Here is a 19,561-nt window from a genome sequence, read left to right on the forward strand (position 1 = left end):
GGGGGGGGAACCCTCAAAACAACGAACAAAAAGAACAAAAGCGCTCATGACTTAACCCCCTCCCCCCCCCCAAAAGAAGAGAAACGTGACAACACCCACGGGTTGGCATCACATTTCGGCCGCCAGCCCCCCGACACCCCCCTACTTACATACATTCGTTACATGGTGCACGCACAGAGCGGACACAGAAAATGAGCAGGAATACGAACATCCAATAGAACATACTTAGGTCTAATGTAGACATCAACAGAACGAAAAATCAGACATGATCCCGTACGCCCGAGCCATGGCCTTCTCCTTGCCCTTTTTGGAAAGGGCTGGCGCAGGGTGGTGGGAACGAGAGAAGGGGGAACGCCGGGCTGTGCGGGGCTGGGGGAGCCCAGGGTGATGGAGCCCATGCAAAGGCCGCTGTGCCTGTGCCAGCCCTGTGCCATGACCTATGAGCGCTCCAGCTTCACTAAAAAACTTCCCAAAGAGCAACTGTGGCACAGGCGGCCGAGCCGCTCGCTGCAGAGGCAACAGCGGCCAAAAGCTGGATCCCTTGGGTGAGCATTCGGGGCTCTCTATCCCAGCTTCTTGGTTTGCCCCACGCCTCTGCTCTACACCTGCCTGCGAAGGGCAGAGCCTTTACAGGAGCTCGATGGCGAGCACAGAGAGATACACGCCAGTTTTCTCTTACCAAATCCATACCTGGCAGGCAGCAGCCACCTGCAGTTTGGCAAGAGCCTGAGCCAAAAGCTCGCCAGCAGCCTCAGCACCAGGCAATGCTCAGGGCACGTCCCACAGAGCTGAGAGTCCCAGCTGGGATGACGGGGAGTGGTGGCAAACAGAGCTACATGGGAACCAGCTGTCTCGCAGGGCTGCTCTGCTCAAATCTTGGAGGAGTAAAAGAAACACGGTGCTTCCTTTTAACGATGGAGAGAGCAGGGGGTTACACCAGGGACAGCACCTGCCAGCGAGCTGCTGCTGGGTCACTAGAGAAAGCCCTGACAGAAAAAGTGCAGGCAACTTATGTCCCAGATGAGCTGGAAGTACAGGTGGAGGGACATTCAGACCAAGGACAGGTGGTGGTTCTCTTCCACAAAAAAGGGCCGATCCTCTTTCCTGTGGGCAAGACCTAGTCCTGCCCTCCTCTGACTGCGCGTCCTGCAAAGGCAGCATTGACAGCGCTTGGGAAACACTCCAGAGCTCCCCGACGCTCTCATGCTGCAGTGCAGTGCAGAGAGGTGGGCTAAGAGTAAGCTTTAAACTCCAAGGTCCTTTTAGCCTCCATGGGAAGCGGAAGCTGAGCAGCTCTCCAGGACCGAGCTAACTGGACAGTAGGTGACATACAGCAGAGACTGTGTGTGAGCCTGGAAAGGGGCAGTTTCCATTTCAGATCAGCATCTCCCTAAAGGAAGGTTCCTCCTGTCCCGTCACGTTGACAAAGTTGCTCCTTTGCACGTTCTCTCACAGGACCAACCCTCTGTGTCCAGACCTGCTCGCTCCAAAAGGTTCAGCGTTACAGAACTGCACAAGGATTGTCTCAAAAAGCCCAAATGCTTGAGGAAAAGATGATGCTTGGAATGAACATGCTGCAAAAGGTCGGGGTTCCCCCACATCTCTTGGGACCAAGCGCAGCTCCAGCTTGCAAAGTTCATTCACTGTGATACTCCATAAAGGTGGGGCTCAGATGCTCCCTGCACAGTGGCTAAGCAGCTTTAGAGACCCCCAAAAATGAGGGGAAGGAATAAAGTGTCTATCAATGATGCTGAAACCATCTTAAACAACATGCTTGATTTCAGTTGGCTGGAAAGTCCCAATGAGGCTAAACCCACCAGCCCATGAACAAGGTGGTACCAGGGCAGCTGGGCGTCAGGTCAGACAGCCTGAGCCCAACCTCCCAGGTTCCTCCCAAGAGCAACATCTGAAGGTGCAGAAGGGATGAGGCTCCCTCTGGCCTCTCTATGCATGGTATCATGCTTCTGGAGGGGGAAATAAAAAAAAAAAGAAAAAAAAAAGGCTGAATTTTTAGCATTTTGAAGCCTCTTGCTTTCAGCCCAGAGGCAGGTTAGTCTGTAGGTATTGCACTCCTCCCGTCTCCCCTCCAGCAACCTACTGAGGCCCCTGTAGCACTGCCCACGCAGCCTGCGGAGCCCAGGCAGGACTGGCACAAGCAGATGGAGCGGGTTAGGAGACATTTCCCAGCCTACTGCAGGGGCTGTCATGGAGCAATGCCACTAGCTGGGTGAACAAACTGTCAAGTAGTGACTGAAAGGGGAGAGTTTCTTGAAAAACTTTTGATAGATTATTTGGTAAATACATGAATACATCTAATGGCAGCAGCTTGCAAGATCCTCAGCCTGTGCTCTTGAGAGCAGCACACCTTACAGCCTTCAGCATCTGCAGGCAAGTAGGGGAAGTCTGGGTCCCATACTTCCAGGCAAGAAAACATCAGTGCATGAAGATCCTCACCAGGTTCAGCATACTGTGGAGGGGAAGAGCTTCCCACCAGCCCAGTTAACCTTCTGGGACCCAAATTAACCCATCCCAAGTGCTGCTGTGAAGACAGATTGGGGGGACTGAGCCCCAAGAGAAGGGTCCTGCTTCCCCACTCCTCTACAAGGAATCCCAAGGACAGGCTTAAGATTGTAATGAGAATAAAGAGATTTTGACCCTCTTTCTCAAGTGAGGCTCATAAAGCACATGAATAAGACCTGGCTCCCTCTGGTCTCAAGGATTTCCTTTCTTCTCTCTGGGAGATGAGGATGGGATTGCTACAGTTCAAGACAATGCTATGGTGTGTGTCCTGCTGACAGATAGATGAGCCTAGTCTGAACACCACCCAGTGACACCAAATCCTCTCACATAAAGCCTGCAGCCCTCAAAAAGCAAACCATCTCAGACATCCAAAGCAGCGATTTCCAATAGCAGATGCTACCACAGGCAACATCGCAGTCACCCAACGTTTTGTCCAACAGAGTCCGTGAACACAACACCGCCTGGCACAATTAGGTGGCAGAGCCAGGCTTCTGTTTCTGCCTCCAGTGTGTGCGGACGTGCACATGCCTCCCTGACTGCCCTGAGGTACAGAGGATACATGTGAACCCAATGTTCGTGACCCCCGAGTACCAGGCATCGGATACACCCATGAGCATGCAAGGTGCTAAGTGGCTCCAGTAGGATGTAGTGTCTGGACAAGCCACACCTGGGGCTGGGCAGACTGGGGAACTCGCACTCCAGCATGGCTGGTCCCTGGAGGTGCACAGTTCTCATCTGTCCATGCCTGTGTGTCTGGAGCAGGCGTCGGTACTGCAGCCAGTAAGATGAAGCGTGGACTCCAAGCACAGAGGGACGGGGTGACGCAGCAGCGCAGCACATGGTGAAGGCAGAACCCATTGCGACGTCTGGAGGAGAGCCGACGTGACCACGTCACTGGCGCCAGGAATCGTTTGCTTCCCCCACACAGTGTTACAGACCAAGAGAAGTCACTAGCAATTTTTGAATCCAAGTAAATTGGCATGGCTACTTTGGACTACTGTAACATGGGAGCAATTCTATTCAATGGCCTTTAATACATTGCATTTACATAGCACCTTTCATCCCAGGGTTTAAGTGCTTTAACGGAAGTGGGTACTGTACACCCATTAGCACGGGGGAAACCGAGGCACAGAGTGGTTAAGTGACTTGCCTTAGGTCACTCGGCAAAACCGTGGCAGAGTCTGGACAGCCTTAAACCTCCTGACTCCATCAGTTGGTTAGACCACGCTGCTGCCTCAAATGAAGCCACTCCGGTCCCTGCCCTCCCCAGCAACGTGTTCCTACCAATTCTCCAGTGAGGTCTCACACTCCTTTCTGATGCACAAATATATGACAACCAAAAAAAAAAAAAAGTGCAGTAAACTAAATGTTTAAAAAAGCACATTTGTGCTGTCTCTGTGCAAAGATAAAAGAAATAAATACATGATCAAAAAATTAAAAAGGTTCACAGTATCACACATGGATAGGTAGCTACGGTAGTGCACATCTGGAAAACACTGTGTTACTACCCAGGATTCTCTACACCCAGCTGGATGTCTCCGTTGGGAGCTGCAGGTGAGCGGGTGGTTTCTTTGCTGCCCATGTCTGGGATAAGTAGAAATACATGGTTATAGTTTTGCTCCGTTCTGAAATGCAGTGCCAGGGATCCTGCAGTGCAGCAGTACTGGTGTCAGCAAGCTCTTCCCCATCCCACTGGAACGGCTGCATCAACGAAAAGGGAACACATCGACCTGCAGAGGGAATCGCTGCTCTCTGGGGCTTCTGTGTCTGCATAGAGATTACTGCAAGAGGCAGAGAAAAGAGTCAACACCCAAGCATCTGCCCTGGATTCAGTTAGGTCTGAGCCCAGCCAACTCCCCAGAATCAAGACAAGCGTGACGAGAGAAGGCCGTTTTGCATCCTCCAGTAACGACAACACGACTGGAGAACTTCAGCTCCCCAAAGCTTTCACTGCACCAAACAATTCGGAACAAGCCACAACCCTTGCTGAGCAGACCGTGTCTCTGCCAGCACAGGAGATCTCGCCTGCTGCCAGAGAGCTGAAACGAGATGCAGCAGGGCTCTGCCGCAGCCATGCAAGAGCCCCACGCTGTGCAGAGGCCACAGCAGCTCCCTCTGCAAGGTCAGCTTGCAGAGGGAGCGCAAGCTCCGACCTCGACCCACCGGGCACCCGGCACACGTTTCTTGTACACTTACTGTATCGCTCTCCTCATCGGAGACAGAGTGGAGTTGAGCGCTATAGTGGAGCGGGGAGTAAACCCAACTCCTCTCGTCTGTCGGCTGCCAGAGTGGCCAGAGACGGCGGGGAGAATGCAAGGAGAGCAGCAGCAGAGCAGGGAGCAAAGGAGAGAAGAGGAAAAAATAAAAGGAGAAAATAAAAAGAGTAGGAAACAATACAGTAAGAACAGCTGTCCACCTGGAGGGAGAGAACTGAGCTCAGTGCCAGCTCTCAGCAGAGGAACCTTCCTCATCCTCAGTATATACCTGCTCCCTACCAGGTGGGACATGGGACAGCCTGCCAGCAGCTTACATTGGACCCTGCTCCAGCTGCAGTGGGGATGGCACAACCTCTCCTCTTGCAGGGACAGATTTTTAGAGCTTTTAAGATGCCAGGGAAACCTCAGCTCCCTGCCATAGCATAACCCTGGCTCCAGAGAAACTGAGACACGTGGGAAGTGACTTACCTAAGGGCAATGACAGAGCTCTTGATTCCTGCTACCCACTCCCAGCTCTCAACCTCCTGTTTCCTGAGCCCTGTGCATGCTACAAGCTGGCATCTCTGGTGTCCAGGAGGGCTTTTACAGTGAAACCTGATCTGGTTTGCTGTGCTTTCCCCCTTCCCTGCAGGCCAAGCAAGGCAGCAGATGGCTGGGTTAGACCATGGTGTATGGGGGCCACAGAAAGGAAACAGTTATCGCTGAGAGTCTTGGAGACAGTGGGGTGATGGGAACAAGTACGACAAAGGACGCAAAACACAACTGGATCTTGGAAAGAATGAAGGGGAAGGGAACGCGCGTCAAGGGTGCTGGTTATCACAGCACTGGGCATTGGTGTGACAAAGCACGCTTCTGCTGCTAACACAGCACAGAGAAGCCTGGGCAGATTCAAGGGCTGGTGTCTGCTGCCAGTGTTCCCAGAGGGGACCCACTTCCACTGCAAACAGGCTCTTTTGGCTCCAGAGGTGCTCCCAGAGAGAGGAAACTGCCCCCTTTGACTCAGCCTGGGGTTTGCAAAGGAAGAGAAGTAGAACTGGGTAATTGGAAGAAGCCTGGGAGGGGTTCCCAGCCTGGGAATCAAAGTGTAACAGTCTACAATGTACAAGAAACTACAAGAAGCCAGAGGAGCTTTGAAGCACTGGGCTCTGCATGCTGAACCCCATCAATAATTGCAGCTACATTAGCAGAGACTGCTAGGAGGAAGGAGGGAAGAGAAACCCTTGCCTGGAGCTTCCTACAGGGCTCTACTAGAGGTGCAGGAAAGCTCAACACTGCATAAGGTCTGTCCCACATCCTGTTTTTCATCCATCCTGACTGAACCACATGCTCCAGCCAGCCTCTTTCAGGGCCTTTTAGGAGCTCAGATGCATGCAGGGAGCTGTAAACCCAGGGGGAGATAAAGAAGCATCAGGTGCTTGGTATTAACCCTCCAGGTGCTGAGGCAGCCAAACCCAGCCGAGGGGGCAGGAGGAGCTGCCGAGAGGGGTTGCCCCTTTGCCCACATAGGTGCAGCACTCTCCTCGTGCCATCAGCCAAGGCCAGGAGCACGACATTACTGCCCCTGCTTCCCCCTGCACCCTGCTTGATGTCCTCTTCACTGCTCCCCTGCCTAGTACCAAAAAGGCAGGTGTTGGGAGGACCACGTACCCTCTGAGGACATCAGCTGTCCCAAAGCCTGCAAGGGAAATACTAAAACCCAGAGCAGTCTGAGCTCTGGATTCAGCCCCTAAATGCTCAACTGCCTCCCTGCATCTTTCAGAAAGGAAAGGAAAAACCTCACTGCTCACAGAGAAACCTGCAGTGAGGAGGGAAGCACATCAGTGATGTTGAGAAGGGCTGGAGAGCAGAAACCATCCCTAACCCAGCAGCAACTCCTAACTCATTTGGCTTTAGGAGCTGCCCGCTATCCCAGTCACCAGAAAGACGACCAGACACAAGCCTAAAAGGTTATATTTGCAACTGGATTTTTAGCAGCTTCAAAACACCTTAAAGGTCTCTTTGGAATGCTGCCTGGCTTCCTGGGCCAAGGGAGCTAAGCCTAACATTACCTACAAAGGCTCAGGTGGCTCTCTGGCCAGGTATGGTGCTTGCAAGTTTGTCCAAGGGCTGGGTGATACTGCAGCTCATCCCATGGCAGGAGCTGTGTCACCAGCCTGCAGAAAAGCAGGGCAGAGCACATGTTTCTGCAAGATCCTACAGGGAGATCCATTTGTGCGATTGCAATACATTTCCCCGGTTTCTGCTGGGCTGGTTCCTAATGGCCACAGAATACAGAGCCACAGCATCCAAGGGAAATGGGAGTGCTGGCCCCAGTGTTTCAAAGCTGCAGCTCTGCTCCCCTACATGCTAGCATGTTCACTTACAATCCCAGAGGAAAGCGAGGTGGTTCGGAGTCTGCGCTGGCGGGGAGAGTAAATCCAGTACCTCCCATCTGTGAACTGGATGGCCCCAGGGCAAGTGAAGTGAGAAAGGAAACAGGAAAAAAGGATGATGTGAAAGAGAGGATGAAAGAGAAAGCAAAAAACAAGGGGTTGGGCAACTCCAGGCCTGAATGGATCAGCAGGCAGGAAAGCTGTGCGTGGGAAGAAGAGCGGCGCCCATGCCCTGCCACAATCTGTGCACTTTTATTCCCCTGTGGGTGAATAGGAGAATAAAGTGCTCTCCTTTCAGGAGCAGACTTCCAAAGATCAGATCACAGACCCCTGGGATTTGACAAATCATCCTCTGTACACAGCATCCCTTCACCAACCGTCGCCCCTGGAGCACCCCTGCAAGAGAGCAGCTGTGGTCCAAGCCCCACCACACTCTTGGTGCAGCCTCACTTGGGCTCCAGCTCAAGTGGTTTTCCAAGGAGAGCACCTGTGGGAGACCAAATCAGCTTTTCCCTTCATCCCAGCAGTGACAAACACCCCACAGCACACGACACACATTTAATGCAAAACTCAAGGACTTAGATGAAGTATGAAATGCTGATGAGCAGTCAGTCACACTCTCTGTGAGCACACACTGCACACAGATGGTTTCCTCCGGAGAGAGACGTGCCCCTCAAGTTGGGGGGAGTCCATATGCCCAGGGACAGGGAGGAAGAGGAGCTGACCCTTGCTAGAAGACATTTACTAGTGGAGCAGGCAGTATCTGCAGGCAGCTTGCACACAGCTGCCATCCACAGGCAAAGAAAGAGCAGCCAGTGTTAGAGGGAGCTGTTTGCATTTTGAACAGCATGCATAAAAACCCAAACAGACAAGCTTTTAAAATGGAGCTGATCCCTTCCACAGCTCCCACGAGCCTCGGAATGACTCGGCAACGAGTGAGCAGCTCTGCAGCAGAGTCACGCAAGCACAGGGAAAGGCAAACGTTGCCATTTTTAGGTTAGCCTGAAGGAGCTCGTCACAAGGGCTCAGCTCATCTCCATCACCATATAACCGAGAGCAACGAGTCAGAGGAGGGAGGAGCTGGGCACCTCTTTTAATGAGAAAGTTCCAGTACCCAGGCATGGGGGAGAGCTCTCAGGGGTCAGACCCTCAGCTCTGCTCTGGGAATCCAGGGGGCAGGTACATGTTGCCAAAAACTCTCCTCTGGTCTGCAGAAGCTGCTCAGACATTGCAAGAGCTGACTGAGGAACACAGCGCCAGGCTCCACGGCACTCTGCTGCCAACCAGCAACCACCTCACTTACTCCCTGTCTCAGCACTAGATTTCCACTGCATCACCTAATGCATCTGCCTGCAGGGAAAGGAAAAGCCAGAGTTCACCAGAGCCTGAGGTCAGCCCCACCGCAACCACCTCCCTTCTGGCTCTAGGCCACTGCAGCACATTTGTGTTCAGGAAAGCAGCCAGGCTCTCTGGTTGAGGAAGGCAGAACCTCTCAGTTGCAACTACAATCACCTTGGCTTGTCCTGGGAGTGAACGTGCTGGCCTAGATAAGCCCTTCAGCGCTTGTGCTTGGAAGTAGAGCAGCAACACCTACGGCTACATCCACAGCAGCAGTACCACCCATTTGAGCCCCATTGGATGATGTTTTGAGTTCTCCAAGGGTTAATCCAATTTCCTGTATTCAAAAATGCTTGAGGTGCTCAACATGAAGACGGCATTGGGCAGACACTGCCCTACACCCGACTGCCTGAAATTGAGACTGTTACAGCCTCGGCTAACCTTTCCGATCACACCCCTAATGAGCCAGGCAGAGAAGGTATCTTACAAAGTATATGTCTGTGACTGGCACATCATCTTCATCCGAGGCCTGGCTGGCTGGTTCGGAGGCCTGGCTGGCTGTCTCCACCTCTATTGTAGCTGTGGATGTTACAATGGCACAGGCTGAAGAAGCTGCCTCTCTGGAGGGGGGAAGAAATGACAGAGTCTAGTCACTACGATCAGAAAAGAAGCAAGCAAGACTGTACGATTTATTACAGAAGAGCTGAAGAAGCTCTGCTGTCACATCCAGAAAGACCAGGTCAGGTCAGAAGTAACAGCGCTCAGCTTCACTGAACTGTCTGGGAGAGCACCTATCTCTCCAGGAAAGCTGCTGCCCTACAAAGTCTGCCTCCAGCACAAGCTGCCACAGACCAAACGACACCGGGTAGGCTCTGCAAAGCTGCCCAATGCTCTGAAACACTCACTCTTTGTCATCTTCTTCAGGAGCTATGATCTCAACATCACACTTGGGCTCCAGCTCGACACTGATCTGCTGAAGCTCCTCCTCAACCCGCACCTCCTCGTGTGACCTGGAAACCAAAGAGAGACAGGCCCAAAGGCTCAGTTGGACACTAGTTACGCACAGTCCCCAATCATAGGTCAGGCTGACTCAGTCCTCAACGCAACCTTGCACAGGATCAAGCTGTGTTGGTCTGCCCTGGCATGTGGCTGCCTGCTGCCAGCCACTCATGGCACTGAGCTCCCAGCACAGACCGAGCTGTTGATTTCGGTTCAGAGGGAACCATCAGACCTCCCAGGATTGAGGATTTAGATAACCAAAACTCCCAGGCAAAAGACTCATTCCTGTCAGATTGCAGTGTTCAAGACTAACGAAGTGGGAAAAGAGGACAAGAGGAAAGGGATTAATTAGCCAGTGCTGCAGAAAAGATGGGCAATGTCAGATGGAGTACAGGAAGAAAGAGGAGACTTGGCCTCCAGGGAAAACCTGTGTCCAGAGTTAACCCAGTGTTATATATCAACCGCACAAGGGCCAAAGCCTCCGACCTCGTCCAAGACTCCCAGTGCACCAAAGCTGCTCAAGCACGCGCCAGGGTTAACGTCAGATTTATCTGCACACTCAGGAGCTGTTTGTGACAGTCTTCAATTTAACACCTCAGGCTATTAAAGTAATTGCTTGTGCTAGTGGGGCTGGCTCCATAGTCCTCATGGGAAGGAGGAGCAGGTGCTTGCCAAGCCAAGGGCACAGCCTTGGGGAAGGGACTAGCTCTGGGCTCACCGGCAGAACCATCCTGCTCTGTGCTGTCCCTCGCTGGGAGCTGGAGCCAGCAGGCGGCAGTCCTGTCCAGCTTGGTGCTGGGGAACTCGCTCCTCTCTCTCTTCCTCGCAGGGGTGGATCTCAGAAACCCGGGAGGAATTCCCCAGCAGATTAGAATAATCAGAGGTGTGACTCGTTCTTGAGCAAATTGGATAAGGTCTTTTTCATTTCAGCTCAGGAATGTAAATTCACACTTTAACTTTGTTCTTGCACTGGCTTTCACCAGGGGATCACAGAGTGCTCTACAAATACACAGGTCTATGCTCCCCTAGAAAGGGCACGCTGGGACACCAGCACCAGAAATGGAGAAAATAAGCAAAAAATAGCAAAGGCCACACTTGTGTGGGGTGGTTGTAGCTGTAGCAAATCTGTGACAGACAGATCTACTTCTGACCAAGACGCTAAGCTCCCCGTATGGTCCAGGGACAGACACTTCCGATTCACCTGACCTATTTCTGGATGAGCAGTCACATCCTACAGCAATTCCCTCCATTACACACCAAGGGACTCCAGAGTAACTTGGGTGAAGTCACTGCATTTTGCCAAACGGGTCCCACCACTGATGCCCGAGTTTGCTGAAATTGGGGACTTAATTTCAGACAATGGATTCTGCAGGAGATGAGGTGGTTTGCAGGTCCCTGACACTTCAACAGGTGCTGCAAATCAACAGCAAGTAGGTCCTCACTCTCCAGTGTCAGGAATTTACCAAGATTCAGTGACATGCAGCATCCAGAGGTATTTCATTAAGAAAACACCACAGAAAGGGATTTTTTCACAGTGTATGTGGTCTGAAACTCAGCAAATCACTAAAAGCTAGGAATGAGGGGAGATATCTCTAAGACAGTGCAAACCCTCATCTTCTGAAGTCCTTGCCTTCCTCTGAAGCACCAAACACTGACTGCAGGGAGAGAGGACATCAGCCTGTCCAGCAGCTCCTCTGGCTATGGCATATCCCAAGACAGAGTCTCTGATGCGCATTTCAAAGTCTGCACCTACTACACTTAAAAGATGTCCTGGAAAGCTAGGGCAGAGTCAGCAGCAAATGCAGGGTCCTCATGCAGATCCTGCTGACACAGGCAATGGGGTCATTTCTACTGGTGCAAAAATATGCAAGATAATTATATGATATGAGCCTCTAAAACCAGACATCCCTATGCAGTAGAGGATTTTTGTCCTACCTCGCCCTTGGCTCTGAGCCACCTGTCACCACAGGAGGGAAAAAAAACCACCCTCAAAGTACCTGAGTTTCTGAAAACACTGGAAGCTACTTCTCTGGGGACCAAGGTGCTCAATGCCTCACAAAGTCAAAGCCCTTTCCCATATTCACAGCCACCACACCCAGGCGGCAGGCAGATGCACAGAGGAGGAATGTTCCTGCTATTAAGGCTTGCTTACCCAGAGGGAGGTGTAAATGACCTTCCTTGATTCTAGTGCTGGTTGGGTGGGTAACTTTGGACAACTCGGTTGTCCCCTTTCCCATCAAGTAACAGGGGTAGTATTTAAGATTCCTTGCAAGGCAAGGCAAGATCTACTTGTAAGGAAAATTCTGTGTAAGAAATGGGTATCATTTGATTGCAAGAAGCAGCTCATCACCCTGCAGAGGAGGACCATGCCAAAATCTTGGGGCTGGCAAGACTCACATTCAGCCCTCCAAGAGACCTTTGCACAGGGACAAACGTGAGGTCTCTGTGCAGCAGCGCAAGAAGAGATGAGACACTTTTCTCACCTGCCATCCTGCCCTGAGGAGTGTGTGCGCCTCCTGCAGAAAGAAACCAGAATAGTAGAATTTGAGGAGCCATTTAACACAGAAATCCTACACTGCCCCCAAATCTAACTCCCCACTGCATGAGGGTAATGTTCTACTTAACAGCTGACACTTCTCCCAGCAATAATTAATCCCATCAAAGCCATGTCTGCTTGCTCCCAGGAGAGATTTAATTAAAATTGGTCATTAGCATTCCAGAGCATAGGGCAGCCTGCTGAGATCTGCAGCACAAAGAGGAATGGCAGCCGCTTGACTCTGGTGGGAGCGGGGGAGAAGTGCCGTCCTCACCTGTACCTGGGCTGCTCAGAGGTCTCCGAAGGGGATCGCTCAGGAACAGAGAGAGATGTTGAAGATAGTGTCGTGGCTATGGAGGCTGTGGTAGCTTCTTCAAAGGAAGGTGGTGTGCAAGGTAGCAGGTCTGGCCTGCCTGCTGGCCCAGAGAGGAGGACAGGAGAGATACAGGAAGAACAAGATGAGTAGGTCAAACACCAACACCTTACCTACACCAGCCCTGTGTGAGGCTGTTCCACCATCAGCTTGCACACCCTTACTGGGACTGGTCACTTAAAACCACAAACAGGCAAGAAGTTTAGCTGGGTTTGTGAATACAACAGCTTCTCCCAAGGCATCCTCTAGAGTGAGCCAGTAAGCACCATTTCCAGCATGACAGACAGACACTACAGGAAACATAATGCCAATGAAGACATCTCACTGGTAACCAAAGCTGGATTAAAGGCTTGGATCATCAGAGATAAATATCCAAGTGAATTAAGAGATGAATCAAGTGCTCACTGCTTTGCATGGGTAGAAATCTAACACCTATGCACTTGAGGAGCCTGTTCTTCACCACTCATGTGTAAATCCCAAATGGAAGTGATGAAAAGGTGACACAGAACCAGGCCATTCATCTTGTTTTAAATGCAAGATCTTGCCCCTTATGACTGCCCAAACACTGTCATTAGAGTCCTGTGGTTCCCAGTCCCCCCCCCTCTTTTTTTTTTTTTTTTTTTTTTTAAAGGGGGGAAAATTCAACTTTCTGATTGCTTTTGGGCTATGGCTGCTGGTGCCAGTTGGCAGCGGCTGCCTTGCAGCAGTGACGCAAGCGACCATTTTTACTGCAGAACCACACAGCGCTGTAAAGAAGGGATTTGGTCGTCTTCGATGGAGAGGTGTTGCTTCCCCAGACAACTAACTGCTGGTGCTGTGACAAAGCAATATACTCTTACCTTCTCCCCTGTCCTGGTTAAGTTTAGCACCTGCAAAGCACAGCAAGACATGCAATGAAGAGCTATCCATCAAGGAAGACATGTGGTCAGTGCACAGCGGGGAACTTGACGAGAACAGGGGAGGATCCTAAGAAACTGCTAGGAAAGAGAGGGTAATCACACAGCCATCAGCCACCAAAAGAGACCACTACCTTCATCGTCAAGTGTGGGGTAACTCCTGGCCGCACGAAGATCATACTGTGTTTCGTCCTTTTCAGAGGGAAGCTGGCTAGCTGAAAATGCAGCTGTTGGACCAACCGTCTTGACAGCTAGCAAGGCACTACGCCCTTTCTTTGAGGGAGATGACTTCAGAGCTGGATAAGAAGAGTGAAAGAGAATATGAAATTACCAGCACCGACTACTGTCACACCAAAGGCACTTTCCCTTTCATAAGGAGAGGGAATTTCCCTCTGCCCTCTGACACACACACACGCTCTCCAAGTGCCGACTCCAAAGGGCTGAGCCTGAGTCAGGCTGCAGGGAGGGCTCCTGGGTGGGAGTTTGAGCAGATCAAAGTAAGCCATGACAACCTGAGGGCTTTGCAGTTCCCCAGGTTTGCTCTATATTACAGTGGAAAAGCCGCCTCAGACTCTGGCCCAGAAACTCTCCACGTGGACTGAAGCAGCAAGATTAAGATAAAGCTTGCCTCACATCACAAGGGCAACAGCCCTTGGACTAGGTACTTACAGGAATTCTTTCGAAACACCGTGTTGGTCATGAATTTGAAGAATCTCTCTGCATAAAAGCTGGGTCTGTGTACTGACACCGTGTCCTACAAAGGCAAGAAGCAATTGTTTAATTTTAAAATGATGCCTCAAGGCAGAATTTCTATAACCACCAATGCAGTCTTTTTTATTTCAACATTTAGCACTGATAGAGCCTTAAAATGGAAAGGCTTAACTGAAATGATCTGATTAATGCTATAAATAAGCCTGAAGCATTGCCTTTGATTTGATTGCCTTTGATTATATTCTTGCTGTAATTTTATAATGGATTTTGGCGATTTTATTCCTTTGTAGACTTCCTGGATTTTTCAAATATTGGCCTGATTACATACATGAAACTTCTTCTGGCTTTGCTGGCTGACATTCAAAGCACACCTGGATACCTTTGCATACGACATGGACACCAAAATTCAGCCAAGGGTCTCCATACATTTCAAATGTTTTGCACTTTTTCTTTAAAATTATAAAACTGAAACTGTCTCTGCTTCTGATGTTTGGCTGTGCTACCATGACTTGGCATCTACACATTTCCTTTGCCTTATTATTTAAGGGAAGCTAAGATATGCAATGCTGAAAAATAGTTTCCACATCCAAGGTTGCTCTTTCGTAAACATGCACCTGGCTGCTGCAGGAGACAAGACAGCAGGGAAACACTGAAAGGCATTTATTAACAGATAGCTTACTGAAGTGGAAACATAGTCAACCACCAAAGAGAGCAAACACAGAGCTCTTCGACACATGCAGGAATGCACACGCCTTGTCTGCACAGCTCCTGGTATCATGGGGAGGAGGAAAATGACAGATGGGAGCAGAGGAGGAAAGCTGGTAGCACGACAGCTAAACATGCGAGGAGGTGGAGTGAGCAAGAAAACCTGATTGGGAATAAGTGGCACTACACCACTCTGGAGGCATAAGAGGCAAGAACTATTCCTTTCATCAGCTTCAACTGTGCCAGTTCAGGCACTATAAATAGCAAGGTAATCGGCACCAACTAGCATAAACGAAGCCAAGGCAGGTAATCCTGCCGAGGCCTGGACAATTCCTGCCTCTGTACAGGCACTCACCCCATCATGGACAAGGGCCTTCCAGGTATGTTCTAGCTTCTTGATGAACCTAATTCCAGGGGAGAAGTGGAGAGAAAAAGAAAAAGAGACAGATTCAGGCACGTACTCTGTATCTAAGCCACCTTTCATACCCCACACAGGAGATATCACTGAGCTGCTAACAATTCCTTCTTCATCTGGAGTGTAGCTTTCCTCCAGCTAAGAAAGGTCAGCTGAGCACACTGGCATCTCTGCAGTCAGGTCAGGACTGCCTGGGAACCCTACAGGGAAGGAGGAGCTGGGCTGGAAGAGGGGCAGAAAATCACCTTCCATCCCTGGAGATATGCTACCCATCCTAGGCACAGAGACAGGAAACTTCTTTGAGCAATTCATTATATCTTAGAAAAATGGCTCTGTGTCACCAGCTGTTCTAAGGACAGGATAAAAATCCACAGCTCCCGACACGCATTGACAGACTGCTTTAGGCAGCCTGCCTACTCATTATCAAACTCTTCAGGACAGGAAAATCTTCCTGCTTTCATTTAGTATTAAAATAGATGTTAACATACTTAAAGGACAGACAACTGCAAAGTTACCTACCTGTACGATTGAAGGATATCTATTATTCCTACATGTAGCAGGAGACGCTCTCCTTTGCCATTCACTGCTGGGATTCCTCCCATCCTGCAGGTAAAACAAAACCTCAGCAAGTGCAGCCCCAAAAAGAGAGGCTGTAATACCCCTGAGACCTGCAGAAGGGTGGATGGCAGCACTGAAAAGAGGGCTCTGATGTGGTGGTCAGACACAATGCAAAACCTGCAAAGTCACTATGTGCACAACCATGGGAAGTCACGTATTGACCCAGGCCATCTCACACAAGGTGTCCCCAGGGTTACTGCCTGCCTGGATCGCTAAACACCAACTATCCAGACAGGACCAGTGTCGCATGGCAACAGCTCTGCCTGGGCCAGAAAGCACCACATGTTTTTTTCTCAGCTACAGGACCTTTTATTCTGGGGATCAGATTATTTATCAGGTCAGCGTGAACTGTCTGCCTATTAGGGCAGCAAACCTTTAAGGACAAGGGTATTTCCAGTCCCATCCACACTACTATCAGTCCTGCCAAAGGTGCAGCAACCACTAGCACCAGCACACAACAAAAGCATGCAAGTATTAGGCAGGCCACTGCAATTAATGATGCTACTTGAAAGACTGGAAACACCAAAGTATTATCGCAGCTCCACTGTGACTGATCCTCCATCAGAAGCGGAGCAGCCGGTTTCAGACAGCAACAAACAGCAAACTCCACCATTTGGTAGCAAGCTTGGTCCACAGAGCCAGAGAGACAGTCACAAGAGCCATTTACAGCCCAAGAGCCATAGATCGGGCACAGCACAGGTTTTGGGCAAGCCCCAGCCCACAACTCCACCAGTTACTGCAGCACTTGGCTACATTGCTGTTTGCTAAGCATACTGGGATGGCCTCAGGGTACAGTCAGGGATTCCAAAGATGGAGTGATGGAGAACAAAACTCCAAGCTCCTAGGGACAGGCTGATCCTGCCTTCCACCATAGTATTTGGATGCTGAGCTAGAACTGAGCTAGTTTCTCCTCCCCAGAGCGTGGGTGGATGTTGAGAGGCTGTTACAGGAGCTGACAACCTACAGACTAGCCTAAGAAGACAGATCACTGTGAGGCTGGAGTCTTACAGAAGTATTTCCCACCACAGCTTCCCCCTTTCACACCACACCGCTTTACTGGCAGCAGTATTGTAAGCCCCAGGAGAGATGCTCACTCTAACAGTTCGTATGGGCCTCATGAGGAATTTAATACTCTAGCCTCCACCTCCAACCCTCTGAGCAGCACAAGCGAACCAGGTTTTCACCTACGTGTCATCTGTGTCTATGGACTCCCCCCGGGCAGCCCCACCCTGGATGGACTCCATAGCCGTGGAGTAAAGTGCCTTCTGCCCCACAGGACGCTTCTCATCCGACGTGCTGTGGGCTCCCTCAGACTGCCGCTCCCGTTCTTGCTGGTCTATGTTATGAACCCCAAGCAGCAGGCTGTAGTCCATGATTTTAAAACTTTCCAACACCTACAGGTTAGTACAGAGTTTAAGAACAAAGACAAAATATCAGGCCAGCAGCTCAAATACAGTACAGATCCCAAAGCATGGAACAGCCTGTCCACATTCCTGCTCGCAACTCCTTTGCCAGAGCTTGAATGTTTCTGAACCAATAGTCATCTCTGGACTTGATTGCATAGAGTTTGGCCATCCCACAATCAACCCAAAGGGCTGAAGGCTTGCAAATAACACTGTTGTACCATGTATCTGCTGCACACTATATAGGAAAAATGTATTTAGTCCCAACAGCCCAGCTACAAGTGGAGCAGGCTGCCAGTGTGATGCACCAGGCAAAGGAATGCAGCCTTAGTCCTCAGAGGCTGTCATGAGATCCAACTCCACTGCTTTGTTTTCAGGGAAAAGGGCAGTAGAAGGGATTTATCCTGCTTTGGGGTTAGCAGATTAGCAAGGTTCTCAGTCATTTGCTCTTCCTCATGCTCAAGAGCCACAGAAATTCATTAACCCGCTCCCCAAGCTGCCCCGCTCCTTACCAGACAGTCTCGTTGCAACGTTTTCACCAATGCACTGAAGGTGTCTGCATCCAACATCAGGCCTTCAGGCATGTCTTGTATGAAGTCTAGATCCTTGTACGTAGGGCTGGACTTTTCTTTTTCCTTCTTGGATGCCCGGCGTTTATAGGTTGACCCTTTCAGGTCAAATTTCAGGTGCATTTTCACCACGCGAGGCAGAATGTTGTTCATCACGACGACACGGATGTTTTTGCCCCCTGATTGCACACAGTACAGTCCATAAAACTTCGGCAGCAGGGTCCGTGGGTTCTGGTTCAGATTCTGCAGCAGGGTTGGAAAAAAAGCATGGGGAAAGGTCATTTTGGCAGAAGACTCCTGCTCTGTTCAACACAAAGCATGTTAACAGATCTTGGAGCAGTCAGACTAGGGGTTCTTCATCTAGAGATTTTCTGAACTTTACATGAGAGCTTACTGTACACATTGGACAAACTCTTGCATTTCAGTGGTTTTAGGACCTGAAAATACCACTATGCCTTGAATACAGGGAATGAGATGTTCAGCACTCTCTGGGCAAATAACCAAGTCCAGAAATTCCCCGCTTTCCCCATCAACACCAGCTAAAAAAGGGAAACCAAACTGGAAGAGAAATAAACACAATAAGTGGGAACTTCAAGTTTAAAAATAACAGCTATCTTCATCTCTTCAGAAGTGTCAGAAATCAAGAGCCGTTCTCTAGCCCAGAATAAACCAGGGACAGGGTATTTAAACAAAACAACATAAATTTTCTTCTCCTTCTGCAGAGTTGCTTTATAAAACACAGTTGGCCAGAGGGCACGGATATCCTGCTCTGCTATCATGTCCTTTTTTTAGGCAGTGGTTATTATTAGGAATGACATGACAGGCATGATTTGCTTGTTCAGCTTTGGGAAAGTTTGGGAAGGAAACAGAACATCTCTGCACGCTACGGAAGAAAGGACAGACCTGACAGATTCTCTGACAGACGGTAGAAGCACGACTGTATTAAAATTTCATGCCCCTCCTCATCTCACCTAACTGGGCACACGAGTGAGCCCTCTTTATAAGCGCGCTGTTCAACGTGGTGCAATCTAAAAGCAATAGAGGCAGACAAGACTGAATGCAAACAGCATTTGCTCAGCTTTAAAGTAACTCAGGATGAAACCACTCTGCTTCCTTTCCACTGACTTCTTTTACACCAGACGGGTTTCCCAAGAACAGCAGAGAGATCATGTATTAGCACCACAGTAACCCACAAACATTGGAATGCTACAACAAGTAGCACATAACTCTGCACCAGACAGGTAAGTTCAGTTTAATTCGTTACACTGATTGCTAGACAGGACAACTGCAGAATTCAGGACAACAGTGCAACTCCATTCCCATTCAAAACCCTCCACCTGATTTATTATGTACATTAGGCAATAGGCAACGCTTTCCAAGAAAGCTCATCCTGTCCAGGAACTTGACTGTCACTTGCAAAAGCAAGTGACCGGCTGTCAGTTATATACAAACACCCAAGACCCTGTCTCACTTTGACAAATTTTCCCCAGTAAATATTGAGCAAGACAAGTATTTCCATAAAAACAGCTTATCATCACGTAAATCCACTGCAAAATGCATGCAGATGGGGCAGCATTAACATCACTTGCCATCACTTTCTCCTCGCCATCTCCATGGCAAACAAATCCCTGTGTGGTTCTAACTGAACTTCAGTGCCCTCATCTGTAGGGCTGGACCCTTCACTAGTTATGCAGGGAGACAGCTCCTGGGTTACATGCCAAAACATCGGGTTTGGTTCTGATTTACTACTTGTCACCCCATGCAAGTCCTCTGGGTCTCAATATATTGCCTTGCTAGCCCTGAGATTTAGGCAACAACTATCTGCAGCAGACTGGATGTGCAAAGCTGGCTAAAGACTTTGGGAGTCTTTAGCTTGGTACTGCAGCCAAC

The 19,561-nt window shown here is 49.9% G+C and overlaps 2 protein-coding genes across 3 annotated transcripts in view; both read right to left on the reverse strand.

Annotated features, from left to right (window-relative positions):
• Positions 1-9,004, reverse strand: part of CACTIN (cactin, spliceosome C complex subunit) — an 18,258-nt gene extending 9,254 nt beyond the window's left edge. The window contains exon 1 of the mRNA XM_010580229.1: positions 8,934-9,004. Coding sequence (XP_010578531.1) covers positions 8,934-8,968 — 35 coding nt within the window. The 5' untranslated portion in view covers positions 8,969-9,004. The remainder of the gene's footprint in view (positions 1-8,933) is intronic.
• The window catches only part of PIP5K1C (phosphatidylinositol-4-phosphate 5-kinase, type I, gamma), a 49,748-nt gene continuing 34,503 nt past the window's right edge, over positions 4,317-19,561 (reverse strand). For both annotated transcript variants that reach the window (XM_010580198.1, XM_010580205.1), the window contains exons 12-16: positions 12,256-12,394; positions 11,929-11,961; positions 9,352-9,456; positions 8,934-9,066; positions 4,317-4,800 (exon numbers count right to left, since the gene is read on the reverse strand). In XM_010580198.1, the coding sequence (XP_010578500.1) occupies positions 4,468-4,800; positions 8,934-9,066; positions 9,352-9,456; positions 11,929-11,961; positions 12,256-12,394 (743 nt within the window). In that variant the 3' untranslated portion in view covers positions 4,317-4,467. The remainder of the gene's footprint in view (positions 4,801-8,933; positions 9,067-9,351; positions 9,457-11,928; positions 11,962-12,255; positions 12,395-19,561) is intronic.

The sequence above is a fragment of the Haliaeetus leucocephalus genome, unplaced genomic scaffold (assembly GCF_000737465.1).
Source record: "Haliaeetus leucocephalus isolate CR32 unplaced genomic scaffold, Haliaeetus_leucocephalus-4.0 Scaffold76, whole genome shotgun sequence".
Taxonomy (NCBI): Eukaryota; Metazoa; Chordata; class Aves; order Accipitriformes; family Accipitridae; genus Haliaeetus; species Haliaeetus leucocephalus.